Raw genomic sequence first — 20,489 nt, 5'->3', positions numbered from 1 at the left:
ATTCTTTAAAATAATAATTGGGAAATTCGATTAATTTTTTTTATATAAAAAATTTAAATTAATAATATAAACTATACAAGCTTTAAATGCGAGTAGAACTTTAATTACAATTATTTCAGTTTTCTCTGAATTCAATGAAAGATGTAAATAGCCAATACATGACACATTTGCATATCCGACCGCTAATTTGAAATTGCAACTTTCAAAGAATATCGGCAAATAGATACCAGGCTGTCATTCGAAGTGTCAATAAAATGCCACAAAGTAATGGCAAAGATGGCAATTCGCCAAAGTTAATATACTATTCTTGCTTGCCATTAGTTGCCCAAAATCATTTGTACTTTGAGAAAATAACGCTGCGTCCCTTAAGAGACTCGTTCGTTGAAATAATTTTACTACAAGACGGATCGTCTGGCGATTTATCACGCGCACACTTTGTATCGCGATGGATTATTCGCAGCATGTATATAATCAATTGCGACTCGCCTTTCGAGTGACTTGCGAAAGCTCATCCAAAATTATCCACGCAAATTCTGTGGATCGCCAATGATACTCGCGCGAGTTAAATCATCCACAATGTGGACGCTTGTTGGCTTTAATTTTACGCGAATTTACTCATGCAGCTAAATCACATCCAATATTTCACTAGGATGAAACAAAACGTCGCTTTACATGTTCAATAATTTTATATTTTCAATTTATATTTTGTATTTTCCATAATGTCTAGATATTTTCGATAACTTCTAGATGCAAAAAGCAAGCATTATTTTGACGATCTCTGATATTTTCTGAGATCAATATATTTTTTTATGTCTTTCCTAACATTATATTGTTGTATGAATTTCGAAGTCAATAATATTATATTTTTTTAAAATTTCTGTAAAATTTAATACGTAACGTGTGATTGAAAAATATGACTTCTTTTTGTATTAATTAATATATATAATATTAATATATTAATTTTATCTCTAATCTGTCCTGGATAAGAGTGTATTAGAAGATTCTCAGAGCTTCGTTAAATATTTGCACAAGATTTTCGCAAATTTTCGACACTATAGATTCGTTCGTCGGGAAGTCGCTATTGAAACAGCCTTCGTTGGTCGATGGGACACCGTGTATTTATGCGCGGTCGGATTTACGTTTACACCATGGTCGCGGGGACGTAGATCAACGTCGGCCGTCCGCAAAGTGTTAATGAATCCGGCTCGACCGCTCGTTGATCCGTCATCGTTCCATGTTCTCCCTGCCTCAACCCTCCCTTCCGTCTCGTTGATCATCCAGCTCTCTCGGTTCCGATCCCGAAATATCGCCGTCTATATTTGTTAAGGTGGATCCATATTTTGGCCTCGGTTGGCCACTCGCGGCTGGACGCGGATTAACGCGCGATGGTTATATTTGGGCCCCGCGGGAGAGCGGACCGCGACGCGGTGGGGCGATCATCGGAGGGGGCATAGGGGCGCGAAAACAGAAACACGGGGGTACGGGGAATGAAAGGGGGAGAGGGAGAAAGCTCGCGGACGAATCGAGATCAGGATCGCGCCGTGGAAAAGTAGTGGTACGCGACCAACCTTCGGTTGCAGCTGCGATTGTTCGTCTCTTTCTCTCTCTTCCTTCCTTTTACTTCCTCTTCTCCCCTGTCTTTTCTTCTTTTCGCGCCCTTCTTTGTCGATCTCCCCTCCCCCCCTCCGCTCCCCGATCGAATCCTTCTGGCTCTATCCTCGAGTTCTTCATCCTTTCCTATTTTCGCCCGTCGAGCTTCCCTTGACGTTGGATCTTTACTTCCGGCGAAATCGGTGACATAAATTCGGGGTCAATGGCTACCTTCACAGCCACCACGCAAATCGTCCTGCGAGGAAACGAGCCGCAAGAATTTCAGGAGGACGAGGGTTAGTTCGATCTTTGAGCGAGTGTCCTCGAGCGTCATCAAAATAATTAAGGAAATACACTTTATCTCTCAAGCTCTTCCGTGATTTATTCAATTACCGCGCTTCACTCAAAAATAATTTGAAAAAAAAAATTGTACACTTCAATTTATGTAAATATTAATTTTATAAGAAACAGTTTATTTGATCTGCGATCTTAATTTATTTTATTTCTCATCATATATTTGTTACATCAAATTTTCCCACAAAAATTATATTTCTTGGATATTAAAATTTAATTTCATTTAATTTAATGTTAAGAGCGAAATTATAACAAAATTATTAAATTAATTAATAAATTTAAATTATAAATATAAAGTTCCGCCACCTTCTCTCTTCTTTATATATGTTAATATTTTTTAGATATATATTATTTTAATTATGATTATTATTACAATGATTCTTATATATAATTTGTATATAATTAATTCTATTAATTTGTATATAATTAATTCTATTAATTTGTATATAATTAATTCTATTAATTTGTATATAATTAATTCTATTATACATCTATGCTAATAGTACATATCATATTTATATGATTAAATTAATTAATTAATTTACCGTGTCGCTTGCTTTCAGGCGAATACAGGGTGGGAATCAAGTTCAACGATCAACACATTCCTGATTCCCCGCACAAGGTTTACATCTCACCGGCGATGGGCGACGCGCACAAGCTCGAAATCGCGCAATTCCCGGACAGCGGAGTGCAGCCCGACAAACCGTACACGTTTCTGGTGCGCAAGAACGGTGCCAAGGGTGAACTGGATGGAAAGGTGAATACATCGGCCCTTGTTCCGCGCTGGTAACGAGCGTAATTCGAGGTGCCGTAACATCCGCGAACCAGCGTGACTCTTCGCGATAAATCTCCTTGCGAAATAGAGGAGAGGAGTGCCGTAAATAACTCGCGCGCTTGTGAAATGACGCTGCCACGTAGGTGGAATCGCGAATATTTTTATCGTGTACATAGCTGAATGAGTCACATCGAGGATGATTTCGACATAGAGTAGCGTCTCCCTCTCACGTCTTTGTAACGGTCTCTCTCTCAAGTATGTTTATTGAAAGTAGCAATATTTTATCCTTCTGGTTTTTTGAAAGTCCAGTCATTTTATTTCGAAAACATTGGATCTTATAGAATTATATCTAATTTTAATGAATCATAAAACGCTTCAATTGTATCAGAGTCAAGAAGAATATATTTTATGATATGAGACATATATCTTAAGATATTATTAAATAATATAATCTTTTTTAATAAGTTAAGATATTATTAAATAATATAATCCTTTTTTTATAATGTTTTATCCTTCTTATTCTGATTTTTTAAGGTCCATTCATTTTATTTTAAAAACATTGGATAATTATATCTTGCAGAATTATATTTAATTTTAATGAATCATAAAACGCTTAAATTGTATCAGAGTCAAGAAGAATGTACTTTATGAGACATATACCTTAAGATATTATTAAATAATATAATCTTTTTTTATTACGATACGTGAAAATTTAAAAAAGAAATTATATTTTGTTTATGATTATATTTGTTTATTCTCGATAAAGCGTCTCTGTTACCTTATGACTTTGTAATGATTTAAGTCGCTTGTTTATTTGAAAGTAGCCATGTTTTATTCTCTGTATCTTGGTTTTTAGGTCGAGTAATTTTATTTTAAAAGCATTGGATCTTGCAAAATTATATACTATCAATTTTTAATGAATCGTAAAACGTTTAAATTGCATCAGAGTAAAGAAGCAAATGTTTTAATGTTAGACAAGAAAAATAATGAAGATTTCATGAAGAGAATGAAATTTAAGTATCAAAATTATATTTTAAGATAATAAATTAAATAATAGTCTATTTTATTATAATATGTAAAAATTCACAAGAAAGAAACTATATTTTTATTCTAGATATTACTTGAAAGTCGATATCGTACCTTTAGCTAGGAAATGTCCAGCTAAAGGTTGACCTTGCGAGTCCCATTAATCGATTCGTTACCCTTTCAGATCGTGTCGCCGAGCGGTATCCAGGACGATTGTTTCATCCAGAGCATCGACGCGGACACGTACTCGGTGAGATTCATGCCGACAGAGAACGGAATCCATCAAATTCACCTCAAATTCAACGGAGTGCACATAACGGGCAGCCCTTACCGTATCAAGGTCGGTAAGGTAGACGCTGATCCGGCGGCATTGCACGCTTACGGAAACGGTTTGAAGGAGATCAAGACTGGACAGAAGACCGATTTCATCATCGACACCTGTAACGCAGGCAGCGGTGCATTGGGTGTCACCGTGGATGGACCTAGCAAGGTCGCCATGGACTGTACCGAGGTCGAGGAGGGCTACAAGGTCAGGTACACACCTTTGGTACCGGGCGATTACTACATCAGCATCAAATATAACGGCTACCACATCGTGGGCTCGCCGTACAAGGTTCCTTGCACAGGTGCGTACCCTTAATAAATGTGTTCTAACGTGTACGAGTTATATTGTTCAATAAAACTGCGTACAGGATAATAGAAGGTAATAAATATAATTTATTCCAGGTGCGGATTTGGCGGAGAGAGGCGCGCAAGAGACGAGTTCGATCGTCGTCGAGACCGTGCAAAAGATATCGAAATCTAAGAATGTTGGCCCGGTATTACCGTTATTCAAATCAGACGCTAGTAAGGTGACGAGCAAAGGCATGGGTCTCAAGAAGGCCTATTTAGGAAAACAAAATCAGTTCACCGTAAGCGCAGGAGATGCTGGTACGTTCTATTATCAGAATTGTGTATATTTATTATATCAACTTATTTAGACATCTAAAAATTTATTTTTTATAATTAAAAAAGCGACCCATTTATATCTTCTCATCCAAAGAAATACTTTTAATATATTTGTAGCATGAAGAGTTAATTAATTTTATATGGTTTTTATTATCACTTAGAAAATTGTATATTGTCTAGCGCGTCAATCGATGTCGTTATTGTAGGTAACAATATTCTCTACGTGGGCGTCTATGGACCCAAAGGACCATGCGAGGAGGTATTCGTGAAGCACACAGGTCGCAATAACTACAACGTTAGTTACCTGGTGCGCGAACGGGGCGAATACATCGTGATCGTCAAATGGGGCGACGATCACATCCCCGGCTCACCCTACAAGGTCGAAGTTTAAGCCGAATCCAACATCTAAATCGTCTGCAGCCGCAGCGACGCAAGCAGAAGAGCTATGCTTCGTCTCGACGTAAATTGAAGTCTTGGAATTTGCATCAAACTTCGCCAAAATAGAAACGAATTAAGTGTCTAGACTTCCGACGTATTCGTAATTCAATTTGAAAATTACTGGCGAATTAAGATCCATCTGAAAATAGTTTACGTCGAAACGCGGCATTGCTCGATTTTTAAAGCAGCAGTTGTATTTAGGACACAACTATTGACGATAAAATTGCGATATGACTTGTTATCGACATAGTTTATTCGCTCATCCATTCATGGACCTGAGGATAATTTTGACATCTTAGAATTGACAATTCTTGTTGAGAGACAGTAGAGCCGCGAATAGAAGCGACGACAGTTAATACGACGATAAAAAAATACGTAGGTCAATTACTCGTTCGTTCAAAAACACCAATTGTGCCTTTGATTAGATGCAAATACATTTACAGAATACATGTATGACATGCACGTACACATGCAAAGACACGTACAAAAGCCACGCAAAGACGCAGTCATGCCTCACATCCACGTCAGATTCTGATTACATTACATTATGTTATATATCATCGATTACTAAGTAAATAGATTAAATATACTGCAATTGAATATTATTATAATAATAATATAGAAATTAAATAAATAATATATTTATTATATATTATATGAATTCTTCGTTCACACCATCCTTAGCAGCTTTCTCGATCATGAGAATGACATGCATTGCACAATGCGTGATAAAATTAGATTTTTGTTTATAATATAGCATAATGTAGATTTGAAACTAAACAAAACACCAATTTTAGAAAAGGAATTTTTACATGAAAAATAGAAATAGAAAATTTGATAATTTTATAATTTAAACATTTGAACTCTTTCTAAAATTAAGAAAAATTCTTTCTTTCTCTAAAAAATTTGCTTGTTCGATGCGTGTGTTACTCTTAATCGTCAATTGAATAAAAATTAAAAAACGCACTGTATGAAACTATAGATTAATATTTGCCAATTTTTGAATATGTTGTGTTGCTTATGTATAACTCGATATATAATTATATTTTTTTAAATCACAATATATGAATAAAAGATAAATTTGCATATGTATATGTATGACAAGAAAAAATGATATATATTAAATAATTAAAATGATTATATTTCGTCAGACAATATTTTTTTTACCATTGTTTTTACCAGTATTTTACATATAACGTAGTGTATTTTTCTAAAAATGAACATCTTCTTTTTCATATAATATTAGCTCAACTTTTTATAGAATTGTCTTATGAAACCATCAGGTCGCGTACTTCCGCGCGCGCGTTTCTCTCATTAATATTACATTATTTCGAGGCATTCTCATGCAATTTAGCGTAAGTTATATTCTTTTTCGTCCTCGTAGCTTATTGTATATATCGCATATTAAGATAATAAGATAAAGTGAACGCCGACGAATAAGTACAATGTAATCGCAACTTGGTCGCACCTCTCGCGAATAATTAATATTGCGCATTTATGAACGAAGACAGTCCTTGCAAGCGCGACGAAAGCGCTTACAATTGTCAGTGTCATATCGAAAATTAATGTGTTGAGACAACTTCCACCAAATGCATTTGCATACAACAGGAAGTGCACTGCAGGTAACTTGTCGTCATCCGTGTTGCACCTGTAGACCATGAATAACGTCACAGCTGCGCATTTACAACGGCATTAATTAATTCGTCGGCGTTCACTTTACCTGCGACATCTTTATCGGTGAGTACATAATTGCACGCATTTAACTATCTTTGTAATGGAAAGCTTGAGAAGAGATAAGATCTGTTTCTATGTAAATATGATTTTTGTATCTCAATTGCTTTGAAACTTGTAAGAAAATATGCAAATAACCAGCGTAATTTCTTTTTGGAGTAAACGTAGAATTATGATTTTTAATCATATTTGCATATTATATGAATCAAAAAGATTTTTTATAAAAAATGTTTCCAGTTTCTCAATATTATATAATATATAATATTATATAACAATATTATATTAATAATACTCAATATTATATAACATATAATATTAATATTGTTCTTTCTTTTAAATCCAATTTTATAGTCTCATAATATACATATTTTTATTCGTTTTTATTTATTAAAAATAAGAAAAAGGGAGAAGAATGAGGAAGAAGGAGAGAGATTATAAACAAGATAAAATTTGACAGGTATTTTAAAAATTTAATTGATAATTAATTTATTTTTAATATAAAAATGTTTTTCTTTTGTTCTCTATGTGATTCTGTCAGAAGATCACGACAAGATCTTGTTAAGATTCTGGATTGCAGGCTTTTCAAATTAATAAAATTCACTTATAAAAATTAAGTGAGTAAAAATTATATAAAAATAGCTATCGTCATATGATAATAATTAATCTTTTAAAAAATTGAAGCAAAAAGAGAGATATTCACATAATTTGATAAATCTCTACTCTTTCTTTAATTCATGTTTATAAATCGGGTTTAAATCAAAGAAAACATATCAGCGAATGAGAATAATGAAAAAGATTAATTATTCATTTATTTGTACTTTTTATAAAATAATTACATAGCTAAATATAAATGAAATAATTCTCCTCAAGCAGTACCGCTAACGTTATAGACGCAGCAGTTAGCGCCTCATCGTCTCTTATCGCCTCCGATTATCTCACGTAAGCGGAAATCGAATTTGGCAAACTTTCCTGACCTGTGCGCAAAAATATTCGGTCGACTGCGCGTTTCTCGTTCTCAATCCGTGCACGCGTTTGCGCGTGCTCCTCTCCACTCTCTCTGGAGAGAATTCATAAACAGAGACGGAGCGTGGCGTAAAAATAAATAAAAAAAGAAGAGAGAAGAAGGAGGAAAAAGAAAAGAGAAAGAAACGAACGCGCGAGTGTTGGAGGGAGAGAGCGTCGAGGAGGTGGAGGGGCTCGAGCGGGCGAGATGGAACGACGCGACGCGGCGAAGACGCCGCGAGAGTGGAACGCGCACCTGGAGCTCGCCCGGCTTTGGCGGCGACGCCCGCCAAAGGTGCCGCGCGGCGAGAGGAACGAGCGGCGAGGACGGGAAGGCCTCTCAGACGCGGTCTGTCCCCCCTTTGTCGGGACGGTAGGCGGCAACGCGCGCGATGCCGGCCGAGTCCGCAGGCGTCGGAAGCGGATGCCGACTTGCGCCGTGTTGCCGACGCCGGAGTCATCCCTTCCGCCCGCGGGACTCGTCGAGGGAAAAACACGCCCCGATCAGCCTCCACCGGGGGGACCGACGACGCCGCGGGTGCAGCCAGACGCTTCCGGACGGCTGCCACGTGTGCACGAGTCGAGCTGGCATCCGGCGCCAAGTATCTCAAGTGGCATGGCTCGACTCGATGTCATCATCGACGTGATCATGATTGCCCGATATAATCTTGAATACGATCCCATCGATCAATGACGGATTTTCCGTCAGTAGATGCCCAGGCTTAGGGTCTCGATCCTTCAGAAGGGCGTCCTCTTTTCGTCTAGAGATTGTTTCGCTTTAGATAAATGACGTATCATAATCGAGGAGAAAGAGAGGAGGGAAGATGTGATTATAATATTTATAATCATCGAATAATTTTAAAATTTAACTGCTAGTCGTGAACATTACAATAGTTAGGAAGCTACTCCTCTTATTTTGTTAGAACTGCTTTTACTGAAAATATTAAATAAATAAAAATAAATGGAAAAAATATAATAATCTTTCAGACATTATATATGACGAACTTAATTATTGAATTTTATTCTTCAAAGCAACGTTCATTATTCGATTGCCTTAGATGAATAAATTTTAGACAAAAGTACCAAAAAGTACATCTTTACTTAAGGTCTGAGCAATTTTACCCAAATTTACGTTGTCGGGAGATCATGTAATATAATTGCTATTCGATAGTTTGTTATCAAGCATCAAACTGCAATTAATAGAAGATATTCTATAATTATTTTGATATTTTTTTAAACCTCAAAATATAATGTAAATTTGTTTGTCGACAAAATCAGTAGTGCAAGTTGTATAGATTATTTTAGAGACTTAATTTAAGATATATCGCATCCCCCAAGTAGCAAGAGAAAACTTTAATTTCCTTTATTTCATTCTTTTTTATATTCGATTATTGCCATGGTTAATCCAAAAATCTATTCTTTACAAATATAATTTATTAAGGAAGGACGCGAAATTTTGGAAGAATACGAAAATACCGTTTGAAAACAAGGGAGAAAGGAATACATGCAATGTTCAATATTCAATGAGCTATTTTATAATTAATATTGGTAGATGCCTTTTATATATTACATATTACAATTTAAAAAAAAAATAAGCTGTCAGTCATGAAAACCTTCTTCTTGGTCAAAAAGATTCTAACAAACTTAAAGTCTAAAAAAAGTACCATTTTTCCAGGATATCTCTTCGAAAGGGCTTCCTTTAAACATTTAGACATCTTTCGAATGGTTGTTTGCGCATTTTATATTTTCTCCCTTATCCACCATTATTATAATCGGTTATCTCATCCATGTTTTCCCATCGGTTCACATCTTACAATAACATTGCTTCTTCCTCCATTCGCTACAAAGTATCGCCGACAGTTTGGTGGTACGCTGAGCGTTTTCATTTCTATGCAGCGGAATGGAATAGAGTTCAATGACTCAGAAAGGGACGGAAGAGAAGGGGAGAGAAAGTGTCTCTTTCTCTCTCCCTCGTGGCATTCCGCAGGATTGACTGCGGGGAAACGAGCTGGCCGAGCTTCTTGTGCGTGAATTCGCGCGTGAAGTAGGAAAATGCGTCGCGGCACGATGGAAAATAGGATAGAGGGAGGCGGAGCTTTCACCGTTTCCACCTACGAGCCCATCTTTCGGGAGGTATGTCGTTGGACCGGATTTCCCGGAACTTTTCCGCAACCGCGCCTTGCTTCATCTCTCTCTTTCTTTCCTTTTTTCCATTCCCACCGCCGCCATCCACCTCCGGGAGCGACTCTGACATTTTCCTTCATCGACTATCTCTTACCGGTGAACCCGCCAGCTAGATTTTTCTGCAGTTCACCTTCTTCAGAACACGTTTACGATAGGAGGTAACCTGAAGTGGCTGGTAAAAGTGCTAAATGGAAAACGTGATATCGGTTGGATCTCGAAACGGCCGATCCAACAGGCGCGAATATGATTAGATTAATGATAATGATAGAACTGGAGCGTAGGAATTGGAGCGAAGCTGGAAAACATCATTAAGAAACATTGAAATGAGTGGCAAAAGCGCAATATAAGGATTATTAACGTGTAACAGAGAATGTAAAGATTATTCACCATCATCAGTTTAGCGTTATTCAGTGATTCATTAGGAATACCATCATCAATTTATTCATCTAAGGCAATCGAATAATGAACGTTGCTTTGAAGAATAAAATCCAATAATTAAGTTCGTCATATATAATGTCTGAAAGATTATTATATTTTTCCATTTATTTTTATTTATTTAATATTTTCAGTAAAAGCACTTCTAACAAAATAAGAGGAGTAGCTTCCTAACTATTGTAATGTTCACGACTAGCAAGCTTAAATTTTAAAATTGTTCGATAATTATAAATATTATAGACACATCTTCCCTCCTCTCTTTCCCCTCGATTATGACATGTCATTTATCTAAAGCGAAACGATCTCTAGACGAAGTAAGAGAGGACGACTCCATAGACACCCTCTTTTTGCGGTGAGGAGTTGCGCTCGCATACCGAGCCACCATCTTGTCGAACGACTTGTCGTCGTCCCCTTGCGCCCCAAATGCATCCCCCCGACTGCACTCTTTCCCTTCCCCTCCCGTGACCGCCGCAGATCCATACGGAGCGCAATGTCGAGCTCCACCTTCGCCGCCACTTTCACCGCCGGCGGCTACCTCCTCCACTTCCGTCTTCGCCACCTCCACTTCCGCCGCCTATTACCGTAGCTCGTAAACCCGACGCGCCATTTTGCGTGACCCTTTTTCCACCTCCGCGCGATGACCTCTCCTCGCTCTCCCTGTGACCCTTCTTCTCGCCGGTCCCGCTTCCGCTTTAATCAGAGCGTTTCTTCAGGGCGGTAGCGCGGAGATAAGAAGCGGAAATTAAACGCTAGACATTTGCAAAACTCGCGCATAATGCGTTTTTTTTTTTAAGAGATCGTACGATTTTCTTTCAACTGTAGACAAATATATCGATGCAGTTGAATTTTTTTTATTCGAGATTCAAGGATAAACTTGAAAGATTAAGTCTTTCTGGTTATCTCGCTTCACAATAGCATTATCTATATTAAAAGTTATACTTAGTTCTCCTATTTTGGAAGATTTGTCTGTCCAAATGAGAGTCCTTAAATACGGCGTTAGGCAATTAATAAAATTTACTAAAAAGACTTTAGATATTATCACGTTTTTGTATATCTTTATCTATTTTAGAAAAATATACATAATTGTTGTTTTAGAAAAATAATTTTTAGAAAAAAAATTATGTATATACTTTATCGAAGTCAGCATTAATTTGCGTTTTCATTTTTTATGCAAGAAAATATTGCAATAAAATGTTCCTCTTCTTTTTCTTCGTTAGAATATTTATTCTTGATATATTTAAAATGAGAAATATAACGTTTGGCAAGAGATAATATTAAATATTATTTGGCACGTACCTGCCGAGTCTTCTTCTACGAAGAGAATATTTGGATCGTTGATATTTGATCAGGGAGAAGAAATAATTCGTGACAAACGCAACGCATAGTACATTCCATGATCGTTTATTTCGATTACAGAACAGCGATCGGGGGACTTACTTTTCTCCTCTTGATCCGATTAGTGTATTTACATTAATTCGCTGGTGCATCGCGAGAGACTGGTTTGGCGATGATCTAAAAGTTTCGGTAATTATACCGAACGGCCGACGCGTCAAAGGCCGATCGCTCAAAAGAAAATTTGATTACGTAAACATTTTACCAAAACATACATTCAAGTCACAACGAAAAATTATAAATAATAGCGATCGGCTTCCTTTCGCGTCGTCCTTTCGCGTAATCTTAAGAATCTGTAAAATCTCGCTTGTGAAACGAAGATATCGTAGAGTGTACGACGCGCGCAACTTTCGTCGATGAAGATCGATATATCGCTTTTACCACGTGATTAACAAACAATGACAATTGGATTCATTAATTCAGGTGTACACGTGAAGTTTATAATACAATGTGATGCAATTGCTGACGCTCAAAGAATTATTAATTACATTTGTAAGGAATTATTTTTAATATATTCGTGATTGTAACGTATGTTGTGTGAAAACATAGCAAGAGTCATTGTCGCAAAAGTGTTTCCAGTATCAAAAAGGCCAAAATTAAAAAGTTATTATCAAAACAGAATTATAATATCTCATTTTGACGTCGTCAAGAACAAATTATGTACCGTCATAAAAATCGTCAAAAACAAATTATGCATCGTTGAATTATGAGATAAGAAATTGTTCATAATCGCGACTTGACGGAAGGAAAACGGATGTAAAAATGAACGCAAACCTCACAACTTTTCGGAAAGAAGGAAGACGCATTTGAAATTTGCGAATGAATATGACTGCGATAGCTGTTTTTATTGATGATTGATGCACAAAACTGTGTCGAATGATCCTAGAGCGACGTTCGATTGACGATTGTTAAGAACTAACGAAGTTAATTTACTAGCTCTATGATGCGTAAACGTACATATTAATTCTAAAGAGTTAATTTACGTAACGCAAAGAAATATACAGGTATTTACAGGAGCGAGACGCGCTCGCTGATAACATTGCCCGAGAATCCCGGCTGAATCATGGATTCTTCATGGGGATGTCGAGCTGATTCATTCACATAAAGATGCGCCGCAGATCAGACGGCGATGTTATCATGTTGCATTGTGGACAGAGTTTTTTTGCGCCCTGCAACAACAGTAAGAAATCTCATTTCGCGATTTCAAGACTGGAATCATCATCTGACCGTTCAAATGTTTATTTATTTAGGCAGATAATTCTGAAAATAAAGAAAGATGCTGATAATTTTATTGATATATTAATTTAAATAAATTTTATTGATTAATAATAAATTAATAAAATAATTGATTAATAATAAAATTCAAATAATTGTGAAAGAGAATTAGATTTAGAATTTAATCTTAATTATGATCATTTGAGTGCAATAATACAGAAAATATTAAACTCGACTGATTTAGATATTTTGCGAAAATAATCTGCAAATCCAAGATATTTTTTATTTAAAAGTCTCCTTTTTCGTGGAAAATTCTCTAAAATATTTTTCAAAATATATTTCAAAACGATTAAGTTAAATCTTTTCTTGAAGAATTAAATTAAATCCTCTTGAAATACACGTAAAAAATAATCTGGAGAATTTAGTACACCATTATAAAGAGAAAATAGACCTACCAGCGTGTGTAACCAGCATTCCTCGCAATGCACATGCCAACAGCACACCGAAGTGACTGGTTTCTTGTATTGTTCCTGCAATTGAGAGAGTTTAGTATCTCATTAGATTAAAAACGGAGTCGAACCGACGTATAATACTTCAATCCGGTTCGACTTCTCACGAAGCGAAGGCGACGAAGACGCAACAGGAGCGATAATGAACAAGGTAAAATAAATTAAATAGATTTATAATGATCGCGAGTCGAGTCGAACCTTTAGCTGAGACGTGTCCCATCGTGAGATGAATTAAAAGGATTATTGCTAGGGGTCGTTACGTAAGCGGCATTCCTTCCAGGATTGAAAGTACGTTTGTCATTTACCTATATTGACGCAAGATAACGACAACCAGCTGATCGATATACTCGAACGTTTTATTACCATCGCTGCCAAGATCACCGTCTTATCTCGCGTGACGAGTTATTTCGTGCGATCGCGAACCTACCTAACGAAGTGCAGCGAATCAGGGGATACAGGTAATATCGCGTCCCGGACGATGAAAACACTCGGCGGTGATATTACACGTAATGCTCCTTCGCTACTTCGTTAATTCATACGACATTAAGGAATAATTTATTCGGCGATTTAAATATTTCAGGCCGCCACCGAAACGCGGTCAAATTTTATGCGCCGGTTTTATATCACGTTACAATTATTTACGAGTCGCGAAACACGCGTTACCAGGTACCGGATAAAACGCGACAAAATAATGCGCATAATGCAATATTACAAGGACATAAAAAATGATATAAAATATGATAAACGCGCTGTTTTTCCGAGCCATTTTTCATATTTGTTTCATTTGATTCTTTACCAACTAGTTATTTATAAAGATAATCTAATAACGATGATTCGATTATAACCGTGTGCTTCATTAGCGTTCAAAAGTTGATTCAATTTTTATACGCGGCTGTTCAATAATCGTTTTTCGAAGTCTAAAATCAATTTTTCATTGTTACATTTGTTTCACTTGTATATTATATGTATTTTGTGATGTTTATTTAATATTCCAATATTTAATTATTCCTTAAAATTATTTCAGTTAACGAAAAATAAATGTTTTAATTTGACACTTTGTTTTCTTGTCTTGAAAATCTAGAGCGACATTATAAGTGCACTTCTAATGCTCATGCATTTTTGAAAAAATATTTATAATTTTTTTTAAATATTACATATTTATATTGCACGATTTATCTTCTTATAGAGATTCTTGTGTGTTTACTGCTCCGAATTAAACATTCAAATATCTCACGATTAACCAGAGACACAAAATTTGAGGTATAAATCATTTAAAATTCAGAAACAATCATCTTATTCGTTTTTATGCAGATTAATTAAGTGTTTGTTGATTAACTTACCATGCAGATGAGACACTTGAAGAGTTGCCCGCGCATCTCGGCCTCGAGCTCGCGGATTCGGCCGCGAAGCGCCTCCATGACCGGCGTGTCGCCGTCTCTTCTGGGCGACACGCCGGAGGCACCCTCGTCGGGGTCGTTCTGCTGGGCGACGGGAGTCGTGGTGCCCGGTTCCGGCTTCACCTCGACCAGGCCCTGTGCCGTCAGTCCGGCATCCGGGGTTAATTGTTGCGGCGGATGCGGCGCGTTCGGCGAGATGACAGCTTCGCGAAGGGCGTCCCGTTCCTTCTGTTCGCGAGGCGTGCCGTCGATTCGCGGCGCGACCACGTCTGCCTCGGAATATTGAGCAGGCCCGAACTCGGCGGCATCGTCGCCGTCGACCACGAGGTCCACGTCCTCGTCCTCGTGGCTGCCACCCCCGCCGCCGACGCCGGAGCGGTTGCTCGAGGAGGTCGCGAGACCTGCGGCTGCGAAAGGAAAAAAACGGGTTTTCAGCATGTCGATGAGAAATTGCGCGAAAGAGTTGAGAAAAGATTATGTAATCGGCTGTAATAATATGTTTTATACATATTATGTAATGAAATAATTTCTCTCTACAAAAGTAATATCCTACGTAAGTTAAGAGTTGTGTCGTTGAAAGAAAGATTAAATATGTCTTATGCAATATTCAATTGATTGCAATTTTAAATTCTTTTATAAAGTGTGTTTGATGTTAAGTTTAGATTTTGATATAAAATGAAGAAAGTTACACTCTGAAAAATTACATCTAATATTAATTTTAATTTAGTAATTATTTTTGACATACATGTGTCAAGATGTCGATAAAATTTTATTAAATAAATCTGTAAATTCGCAGATAATGAGGCAAATTTTCGTTACAGAAATTCAAATCCTCTCTATTAAAATAACGCTGTATATTAATTTCGAACGATATATTTTTTCCTGTCAAAGTGCAAATTAAATACTAACTATTGCACAATTCATAATCATCGAATATATATTTATTTTACAGTTTCATGTATTTAATGTTCTATATTCAGTTAAATAAATAAATAAAAAAATAATTTAAATAAATGGAACTGTACATTATGTGTGCTTAATAATCGCAAATTCAATGTACATATTTGCCTCTGCACATATAATAAATTCGCGTAATTAAACGCCATAAATGTAAATTTACCAGAGAATCCACCGACGAGCATAGAAGAGGCACGCACTCTTTTCTGACCGGCCCATTCGTATTCCTCGAAGGTCTCGGCATCACCCTCGACGTCGACCTCCTCCTCGTCGAGATTCGTGTTCTGCCCGGCCGGATTCCCATTGTTCTGCTTATTCAAGCATCGATCGACATGCTGATTCAATTCCTCCGGGGTGCCAGATAATCTCTCGTTGCAAACCGGACAGGACGCCTCGTCCGCTTTTCTCTTCCGATTCTTAACGCGTATTCTAGCCTGCACAAAAAGAAGGAATAGCAACGCGCATATATTATATCAAGCGATGGGATAAAAAAAACGATTAATTATATGATTATATTGATGGTATATCATCAAGATGCTATTAAGCATCTTAACTTATTCTGATATCTCAAATATTTTAATTAAAATATCTCTAGAATTGGAATAAAAAAATCTAATATTTTTTTCATATAATCTTAATGCAAGGTTTCGATTGCACTAGTTCGAATACAATTAGTGTAATCTTTATTTTTAAAATCTTGAGATTTAATCTATGAAAAATGACAAATTTTTCTTGTCTTAGACTACATGATTTAAATTGCTGGATCAATTTTCTTTTAATTTAGATGTGGAAAGAAGTTATGTATCGATTCGTTTATTAATAATTAATTGGAAATGTGAAAATCTTATACGTACGATAATAATCATTTGAAATAATGATTATTTTTAATTTTATAATTTAAATTTTATATTCGTTAAAATTTGTCTCTCTCTCTCATATATTAATTGATTTTCGTGTTTCAAAGAAACTACAATCTTGGTTAAAAGCATGTTTAATAACTTTGATTTAAATGTAATTTAATTTAAATTTAATAATTTTAATACTGAAGACGCGGAATAATAGACGAATCGCATTAAAATAGAAATGAAAACAAAGAAAAGAATTATGAAAAAAAAATTATTGATCTAAAAACTTGTTAAGAAATTATTGATCATAGAAACAAAATTATAATCAATGAATTACCTGTCTATTGGCCTTAATCCTCTTGTACGTTTCCCATCTACCCTGAGGGGTACCATCCGCCGCCGATGGGGCGTGCAGCATCGGACCATGGGGATGATCTTGTGGATGCGTCGGTGGTAAGGTTGATCTCGAAGATCGAGGTCTTAAGGGTGTCGTAGAAACCTTGTACAGTCGATCAAGTTCTTGAGCAAAATGCTGTTCTAATTCTTGAGGTCTCACTGTCACTCCGCATACTGGGCAGCAAGATGGATCTGAGGGAAATTTCTTCTTGCCTAAAACAGAAGGAGATTCAAAGCAATTAAATTTAATTAAAAATTGCGCAACGAGATTGTTTTTATCGGATAAATATATTTGGCTATTGTCTTTTAACATTGAAAAAAAAATTATTCATCTGAAAACTTGTTATAAAATTATTGATTATAGAAAAAAATTGTATTATAAAATATTATAAAATCTTTTAATTTATTTCGCCGAGTGCTATACCCAAGATCGAGTGCTAAACCCAAGATCCAATATAATTATTTCTTCCTATTAATTATAATAGCAAATTAATTAATTGATTATAATAACAAATAATAAAATAATAATTTCAATTACATCAAATTCATTGACAATCAAGGTTTTTTTAGAAATTCTTTTTTCAAACTTTTAAAGCAAAAGTAAATTTAATAGTACAATATAAAGTATAAAATGCTTTTTAGTAAAAAAAGGAGTAAAAATAAAGAGAAATTCTTTCTTGTATGACAATTAAATGCATTCGAAGGCTCTTTGATGTCCTCGAAAATGAGGGTTTAGCATCTCGAGCGCGGTTAAAGAATGGAATCACCCGAAGACGAAAGGGGGGAACGTTCCACTTCTTGAAAGATATCGGCTAACACGATTTAAAAAGTATTCAACTCGCCTCGTAATTACTTTCCGCAACGAATCGCCGTCGAGACGCGCGCATCGCATTAAGCCCAGGAACGAGTCGCGAAACGAAAACCGCCGCCGTAGGTCAACGCGAGCCCGGCTCGTTTACTCGCAATTTATCGCTCCGTAAAACGACGAGTAAAAGAGAAGGGAAGAAAAAGAGAGGAAAAATAGCCGCGCGAGAGGGTACGAGGGATTAGGGGGGGAAAAAGAGCAGCGCAAACAGGCCGCGGTACTCGAACGGGATACTTCTATCTCACGTCTTACACTCTGACGGGAATGCATAATTAATCGCGAAAACTTGTCACCGCCTGCATCCTGCACACCTCGTAGTGTGTCGCGGCTCAGCCTGGAGAATAAACTATGCATAAACTTATAGGAAAAGTTTGCGCCGCCGGATTCCTACCGTTGATTTTAATTACGCGTTAATCCGTATCTCAAAGCGGCTTTATAACGTCATCGTGCTGGAAGGATGCTGAAAGCCTTTATACGGTGCTAAATATTTATTGCGAGGAGCCGTACAGTTGTAGGGGAGACAGACGAAAGGGGTCGTCCATCCTTGACCGGATACACCAAGCTGCGTTTTATTCAGTTGCGTTTTACGCGACGGTTCTTGGCTTCTTGTGTGAAACACTACGCACGTTAATTATCGAATTGAAATCTAAAGGCTTGTTCTCTCCTAGAAATAATATTACAAATCAATTTATTTTTAATCCGACTTGAAATATAATTATCAAAAAAAATCTTGAAAAATATAACTTTTTTATTTTTTATTTTATATTTTTATATTATTTATTATGTTTATATTATATAATTAATTTCAAATTCTGTGGCAATTTTTTAAATTATAATATTGCTATTTAATTATAATATTTCTCAAATTTTTGTATATTCTGTGCGAGAGATCGTGTAAAATATAAAGATAGATCTTCACCTCCTAGTCGATTGCAAGGTACATACACCTAGGTACACTCTGCATAATTAGGTGCTTCGAGTTTCCTTCATCGGTCTTAATCGGTCGTAAGCTGCCGCGACTTCGGAATAAAATAACAGAGAGTCGACGACGCGTAAATGCGTACATGCACTTTGCATGTATTTTAAAATTCCTGAATGATAATCGCAGTCTGTCTTGCGAGCACGGTATCATCGGATAACGGAAGTCGGCGGAATTAACGTCGCGACGATGCAATAAAGAAAGTCGACTCGCAAAAGAAGGAATAACACGAGATTTATCAGTTACATTGCATTTCCGTCGGAGATAATTTCGTGAGGAGGATTATCTCCTTGCGATTGAATTTTCTTAAATCATTGTAAATGTTTCGCATTGAGTTCCAGACAGTTTCAAATTGTTGCTAAGAATATATTTCCCATGCTTGCAAGAAAAACTTTATTACTTAATTTTACTAAAGTATTAAAGTATTTAAATGAGCAAATTCAACATTTAGACTTATTACAGAAATATGCCTTCCAAATATATTTCTTTTAAAAGATTGAATTTTCAATGTTAAATAAAAATTATTGATATAAGAAAATTGCAATAATTTACATTAATAATCTTAAAAGATATTTACTGTAAAATAGTGATTGAAAATCGAATAATGTACTTACAACCTTCAAACATAGACAATTAACAATATTAAATTTTATATAATAATATTTATATATTTAATAATATTTGATAATATTTGACAAGTTAAAATATTTTTAGAGAAATAAAACTTTAAGAAATTGCAGCGCATTAATATTCACACGGATTCAAATTGCATCGCGCTCGTTCCAGTTTGAATAGCTTTCGAATTATCGCTATTTCCGAATTAGCCTCTTTACACAACGAAATCTCTCGATTTCGCTGTCCTGTAATAATAAATCGTTCTTCGTCTGCCGACAACGATCATAAATAGATTCGATGGATCGACGGACGATATCATGGAAATCTAATTAGGCAGGTCTACTTAAACGACGATATTACTGTCAGGATGAGCGACAAATTGAATTTTCACGTTTAAAATGCACCTTCCTTCCGCTGATAAACGTGCCAATTGCAAACTTTTGAATACTTTAATCAGCGCTGTAACTTTCAATGAGTTTTTGTTTTTTGATTTCAATCGTTATCTATCGGTTACTTGATTAAATGCCGCTTTAGCGATAATTTGTCCCCTGAAAATTGCCGTTTATACTTGTTGCTAATCGACAAATTATTCGAACAGGTAAATGAAATTTTTGGATATTAAATTTAATTGTAATTCCGCGCTCTAACAGAAATTCTCTTATTTTTAAATGAAAAATATAATCTCTATTGTGCAAAATTATATACATACGATCCAAAACGTTCTTTTTTTACTATTTATGAATTCCATAAATATCTATATATCAATCTCTTATAAAGTAACTATAATTTTATAATTATCATTTAATAATCTCTTATAAAGTAATTATAACTTAAAT

The 20,489-nt window shown here is 35.9% G+C and overlaps 2 protein-coding genes across 15 annotated transcripts in view; one reads left to right on the top strand and one right to left on the bottom strand.

Annotated features, from left to right (window-relative positions):
* Positions 1–5,503, top strand: part of LOC105249451 (filamin-A) — a 50,663-nt gene extending 45,160 nt beyond the window's left edge. For all 9 annotated transcript variants that reach the window (XM_011254928.3, XM_011254930.3, XM_011254927.3 and 6 more), the window contains 4 exons: positions 2,508–2,701; positions 3,930–4,371; positions 4,472–4,675; positions 4,900–5,503. In XM_011254928.3, the coding sequence (XP_011253230.2) occupies positions 2,508–2,701; positions 3,930–4,371; positions 4,472–4,675; positions 4,900–5,084 (1,025 nt within the window). In that variant the 3' untranslated portion in view covers positions 5,085–5,503. The remainder of the gene's footprint in view (positions 1–2,507; positions 2,702–3,929; positions 4,372–4,471; positions 4,676–4,899) is intronic.
* Positions 5,504–12,699: 7,196 nt separating this feature from the next.
* Positions 12,700–20,489, bottom strand: part of LOC105249478 (E3 ubiquitin-protein ligase Rnf220) — a 156,398-nt gene continuing 148,608 nt past the window's right edge. For 5 of the 6 annotated variants that reach the window (XM_020027001.2, XM_025409279.1, XM_025409297.1 and 2 more), the window contains 5 exons: positions 17,136–17,407; positions 16,117–16,387; positions 14,940–15,403; positions 13,546–13,620; positions 12,700–13,044 (listed from right to left, as the gene is read on the bottom strand). In XM_020027001.2, the coding sequence (XP_019882560.2) occupies positions 12,973–13,044; positions 13,546–13,620; positions 14,940–15,403; positions 16,117–16,387; positions 17,136–17,407 (1,154 nt within the window). In that variant the 3' untranslated portion in view covers positions 12,700–12,972. Of the gene's footprint in view, positions 13,136–13,545; positions 13,621–14,939; positions 15,404–16,116; positions 16,388–17,135; positions 17,408–20,489 lie in introns of all 6 variants that reach the window. The other variant, XM_025409294.1, reaches the window with a different exon arrangement.

This window comes from Camponotus floridanus, unplaced genomic scaffold (assembly GCF_003227725.1).
Source record: "Camponotus floridanus strain SB8 unplaced genomic scaffold, Cflo_v7.5 scaffold10, whole genome shotgun sequence".
Lineage (NCBI taxonomy): Eukaryota > Metazoa > Arthropoda > Insecta > Hymenoptera > Formicidae > Camponotus > Camponotus floridanus.
The sequence above is the reverse complement of the archived record's forward strand: the minus strand, read 5'-3'. Positions and strand labels throughout refer to the sequence as shown.